This window comes from Acomys russatus, chromosome 17, assembly GCF_903995435.1.
Source record: "Acomys russatus chromosome 17, mAcoRus1.1, whole genome shotgun sequence".
NCBI lineage: Eukaryota > Metazoa > Chordata > Mammalia > Rodentia > Muridae > Acomys > Acomys russatus.
In genome coordinates, this window is record NC_067153.1 from 17,030,198 (window position 1) to 17,031,648 (window position 1,451).

General features: G+C 41.1%; 1 protein-coding gene across 1 annotated transcript; it reads left to right on the plus strand.

The window, feature by feature from the left end:
* The first annotated feature begins 603 nt into the window (after positions 1-603).
* On the plus strand, positions 604-1,133 carry LOC127201186 (60S ribosomal protein L24-like). The gene has a single exon (XM_051159575.1). The coding sequence runs from the start codon at positions 645-647 to the stop codon at positions 1,116-1,118; it is 474 nt and encodes a 157-aa protein (XP_051015532.1). The 5' UTR covers positions 604-644; the 3' UTR covers positions 1,119-1,133.
* The last annotated feature ends 318 nt before the right edge of the window (positions 1,134-1,451 follow it).

The following is a 1,451-nucleotide window of genomic DNA, read 5'->3' on the forward strand; positions in this document are numbered from 1 at the left end:
GAAAGCTATGGTGGGTTTTTATCCAGATCTTAAAGGTTGAATAAGCTGCTGCTGTTGCTCCCAAGTGTCCCTCTTTGCTGAACAAATGAATCATTGCATGGGTTAATAGCCACCTTAGTCTGGAAAGTATTAATCTAATTGTTGCCATAATGACTTTAATTATTTTAATTCAGCACTCCTGCATTTGTCACCTAAATTTTAGGAGTTTGTATTATTTAAAAGGTAGAGGCTTATATCATTTAGAGGCATTTTCTACAAAGTGGAAGTTAATTTATATTTACGAATTTTGCTTATTTTAAATATTATGTTAGTGTTCAAGTCCATTCACTTTTTAAAAGTGAATTCAGGTTGTCGAGGAGAGAAACACGGAGGCTAGAAGAGATTAGCTCATTTATTTATTTTTGTTTACTACGTGGATGAGGCTTCAAAACAAACTGCTGCCTGTCAAAATTAATCACGTCAGTTGTATTAATAGTGATTTGTAGAGCCCCTGACAGTGTGATTTCAAAGGGAAGCCAGTACCTAGTATAACTGAGACATATGAACAAAAGCACCAATTAAAGGTGATAAAATTGATAAGGTGTTCTCCCATGATCCTTTCTTTCTCTTCGCCATCTTCCCTCCAGCCGCCGGCAGCTATCACCATGAAGGTCGAGCTGTGCAGTTTCAGCGGGTACAAGATCTACCCCGGACACGGGCGGCGCTACGCCAGGACCGACGGGAAGGTTTTCCAGTTTCTTAATGCAAAATGCGAGTCTGCATTCCTTTCCAAAAGGAATCCTCGGCAGATAAACTGGACTGTCCTCTACAGAAGAAAACACAAGAAAGGACAGTCGGAAGAAATTCAAAAGAAAAGAACCCGCCGTGCAGTCAAATTCCAGCGGGCCATCACTGGTGCGTCTCTTGCTGATATAATGGCCAAGAGGAACCAGAAGCCAGAAGTTAGGAAAGCTCAGCGAAAGCAGGCTATCAGGGCTGCCAAGGAAGCAAAAAAGGCTAAGCAGGCATCAAAGAAGACAGCAATGGCTGCTGCCAAGGCCCCCACAAAGGCAGCACATAGACAAAAGATAGTGAAACCTGTGAAGGTCTCTGCTCCCCGAGTTGGTGGAAAACGCTAACTTAGTAGATCAGAATTTAAAAATAAAGATGTTTCTAACTCTAAAAAATAAATAAATAAATAAATAAATAAATAAATAAAGGTGATAAAATTGAAACTGCATTTTATTAAATTAAAAAATGGGGGGTGGGAGTGGGTGGGTGCATGTGCATGTGTGTGTACATGCAAGTGACATGTTTATGTATGAGCATGCATATACAATAGTGCAGGCATGGGGGGGGGGTCAGAAGGCAACGTTGGGGAGTCAGTTCTCTCTTTCTGCCATGTGTGTCTCAGAGATTAAAATCAGGATGTCAGGCTTGGCGATTTGTCTTTACTGACTAAGCCATCTCGC

What these genes read in the sequence shown, in the direction of transcription:
- LOC127201186 (XM_051159575.1), top strand. Translation starts at nt 645, where the DNA reads ATGAAGGTCGAGCTGTGCAGTTTCAGCGGGTACAAGATCTACCCCGGA.